At 39.7% G+C, this 3,578-nt stretch overlaps 1 protein-coding gene across 1 annotated transcript; it reads right to left on the bottom strand.

The window, feature by feature from the left end:
* Positions 1-664: 664 nt before the first annotated feature.
* Positions 665-3,320, bottom strand: LOC115240334. The gene is made up of 2 exons (XM_029815409.1): positions 3,257-3,320; positions 665-2,598 (listed from the first exon to the last, which is right to left on the bottom strand). Exon 2 carries the CDS (start codon positions 2,522-2,524, stop codon positions 665-667), a length of 1,860 nt encoding a protein of 619 aa, XP_029671269.1. The 5' UTR covers positions 2,525-2,598; positions 3,257-3,320.
* Positions 3,321-3,578: the final 258 nt, after the last annotated feature.

Below are 3,578 nucleotides of genomic sequence, written 5' to 3'. Positions count from 1 at the left end.
AGAGAGAGAGAGAGAGAGAGAGAGAGAGAGAGAGAGAGAGAGAGAGAGAGAGAGAGAGAGAGAGAGAGAGAGAGAGAGAGAGAGAGAGAGAGAGAGAGAGAGAGAGAGAGAGAGAGAGAGAGAGAGAGAGAGAGAGAGAGAGAGAGAGAGAGAGAGAGAGAGAGAGAGAGAGAGAGAGAGAGAGAGAGAGAGAGAGAGAGAGAGAGAGAGAGAGAGAGAGAGAGAGAGAGAGAGAGAGAGAGAGAGAGAGAGAGAGAGAGAGAGAGAGAGAGAGAGAGAGAGAGAGAGAGAGAGAGAGAGAGAGAGAGAGAGAGAGAGAGAGAGAGAGAGAGAGAGAGAGAGAATAGTTCGAGATGCGTGGCTTCAGCGTTCGCTCGTACGTAGCCGTATACAGCGCCCCTCCCACCGCTTCGCCGCGCACCAAGCAACGCCTGAGTAGGAAGTCTCTTCTCGCCGCGCGCTTGTGATTGGCCCATCTTTTTAAATTAATCTCTTAATAATTATTACGAAAATCGCAAAATGGTAAAGGACTTTTCTTCTCGGTTTTATGTGCTCTACCTGCACATGGCGTGTGATCCGCGAATTATGGGACACCCTGTATATATATGTATATAAACATATATATGTTATTATTATAGTATTATTAATTATTATTATTATATAATTACTTTGGCAGATCATAATTGCTACTCGTAGATGAATCCGTGCATTTGGGCGTCCTGAGATACGAGATGTTTAATGCAGATTGAGGCACAGGTATGGGCAATGTAGTCGAACATCTCATTGTCAATTCAAGCGTATCAGGTTTTTGTTCGACCTTTTCGTTACACCGCATCGTTTTCTCTGCCATCGCTTCCTCCTCCTCTATCTGATCCATTTTCGTCTGCGCAACAAAAGGATGCTTGGGGATGCTACTGCGGATCAAATGTGGGTGCTTAGGAAGAGATGGGTATCTGCAGAAAAACCTCGACTTCGAAAAACTCGCAGTGCTCGTATTTCTCTCCGAGGAGGATTCGACGTCCTGACGGTACTCTTTGCCCAAATAAGCTGAACTGCGCGGGGATATCCAGGAATTCGGATCGGAAGGTACAAAATCGCTTGCGAGCTGCGGAGCATTAAGTATTTCGGTCAACATTATCCGATTCTCGACCGTCCTCTCAGTGCAATGCTCACTGACGCATTTCGGACGGCCAAATGTTCCGAAAGTCGGTTGCGTCGATGGCTCGTCGTCGACGTGACTGGCATCAGAGTGCCAGGATTGTTGGGAAGAGGAAGATGACACAGACGGACATTGTTCGATAAATCCCGAGTCAAAAATATGTTGTTTCTTCGATTGCTTCTCCTTCGATTTCTTGCCGATCTTCCTGTGATTTAACGATAGCTTAGCTCGATTAAACACTGACAGTATCTTCTTCAATGACTTCTTTTGCGGCAACTTCTCGTCCAGCACCGGTATCCATGTCACGGAGGTATCATTGTCGATCTCGATCGGCCGCTTCAGCGAAACGCCGATCACTCGCGGCGATTCTCGATTGAAGTCGGAGCAGGGTTTTAATATCTGTTCCACAGCCTGAGGATTCTTGTGATCGTTTAAAACATCTTTGGAAGGTACAACGGTAATGTCTTGGAAGGATGACTCTAACAGCAAATTATCATTGGCATGACTGCTCGACGTGTCGTCACACAACGATCTCGAGGAAGAACTCAACGATTGCGATGAAGTTAAGGATAATTCAAATTTGCAATCTTCGTTCTCGAAATCGTACAAATCGACTTGTAAATTCTTGTAACTATTATTGCTAGCATTACTCGAATCACGAGAATTCGTCAAGATATTGTCAAGAGGATCCACCTCATAGTCCATATCTTTGTCGTTAACATCCTCCAAAGGACTCGAGCAGATCAGCGGCATATTATTTTTCGATTTATATTTTCCCTCGCTTTCCGAGGGACTATAGAATATTTGACCTTTCCTCTTCAGAGTTTCAGTTTCGCTTTTTTTCGAGGAATTGGGTCGAATATTCGTCAATTCTCTCATAAAACCATACTTATTTATCTTGGAAGAGATTCCCGACCACGTCTTTAAAATGTCTGTCATTTTGTCGTTCTTCGAATGGCAGCGATTAGGCATCACGAAATCGTCTTCGAGATCGTGCTTCTTGACGACGGAAGACACGGAAGATATCTCGGATGTATTTTTAAGATTACTGCCGAGTTCGCCGTATATCGAGGGACTTGAATCGCTCTTTTCTATGTTCTTCTGGTTTCGGATGGTGTTAAAAAGACCGGATCTTTTGCTAGCGTGTTCTTCTTCAATATTTTCAATAGATGCTCTAATACTCGACTCGTAAGCTTCGACAATCTTCTTAACGAAGCTGCCACCGTTTGAAGTCGACGATTCTGAAACGGTGTTCTGGCGACTGGACGATCTAGGGCCTGTCTCGAACTCTTGGATTAAAGTTTCCATGTTCGGTACGTTCTTCGGTATATCTGGTAGCACACGAACTCCATTGAAAGCCGCCATATTACGACAATTAAAAATTTGCTATGGTTTCTACACTTGGGGCAGTAAAATATCCTCGATTTATCGATGCAGAACTACGAAGAGAAACAAAAGAAAATTTTGTTTTAATCTTATATGTCAACTAGCAAGAACATGCAACTAATAATTCGACTAACATAAGCGCGTGTTCATGATTAAGAACAATTAATTTTTCTCCACACAACTATTTTTTTCCTTAAAAAATATCAATAATTATAAACCCGCTTCTTATTATGTTATGTTTCAGAAAAAGAGTGAAAATTATTATTTAATCACTTTAAAAAAATATGACTTTTTCTTTTTTTAATATAAATCTTTTTTATAATATTGCAAATTTAATCATTAAACGACAAAGAAAAATTATATAATTTTCAATATTAAATATTAAATACGATTCATAGTTATTCGATTTTATTTTTAATGTACTTATGAAATCAGCCTGCACTAATCTCAATCTCACTGCATTCGACATGTTATATTTTAATACATATTATATAATCTGTGTATTGTTAATTATCTTACATAACAAAATAAAATTTACAAAAATATTAAATATATTAAAAATTATCAAAATTACATATCTATTAAAATCACATAAATTTTCTCAATTCCCTAATATTCTCGGTATTCATGTCATCCCTCAATAACCCTCTCAGTATTTAAAGCTTTAAAGCAAATATTCTCAAAGTTTATCGGCTTTGCCGCAACACTCACCTCTTCTGCAGGATCAATGTATCAAGAACAAAATCACATCGAAAATTCAGATTGCATCTTCCCAGAGCGTCAATCCACTGCCACAGATCCACAATGATCCAGCAGAAATGCTCTTCGAAGATGTCTTCGCGAAAATGTCCTCTTCAATAAGAGGAAACTTTATATATATACGTATTTTTGTTCGACTAAGATATTCGGTATTTTTAATTCTAAATAATATGCAATCTATGTACATTGATCCTGCCCTACCGACTTTGATTTTTCTCCTTCTAATACTTCTATTATTCTCTTTCACCTCTTTTTATTACAGAACTTCAACATG

The sequence above is a fragment of the Formica exsecta genome, unplaced genomic scaffold (genome assembly GCF_003651465.1).
Source record: "Formica exsecta isolate Colony F162 unplaced genomic scaffold, ASM365146v1 scaffold4232, whole genome shotgun sequence".
Lineage (NCBI taxonomy): Eukaryota > Metazoa > Arthropoda > Insecta > Hymenoptera > Formicidae > Formica > Formica exsecta.
This window is presented reverse-complemented; position numbering and strand designations above follow the sequence as displayed.

Bases quoted from the DNA above. Each gene is read 5' to 3' on its own strand.
- LOC115240334 (XM_029815409.1), bottom strand. From the start codon at position 2,524: ATGGCGGCTTTCAATGGAGTTCGTGTGCTACCAGATATACCGAAGAAC.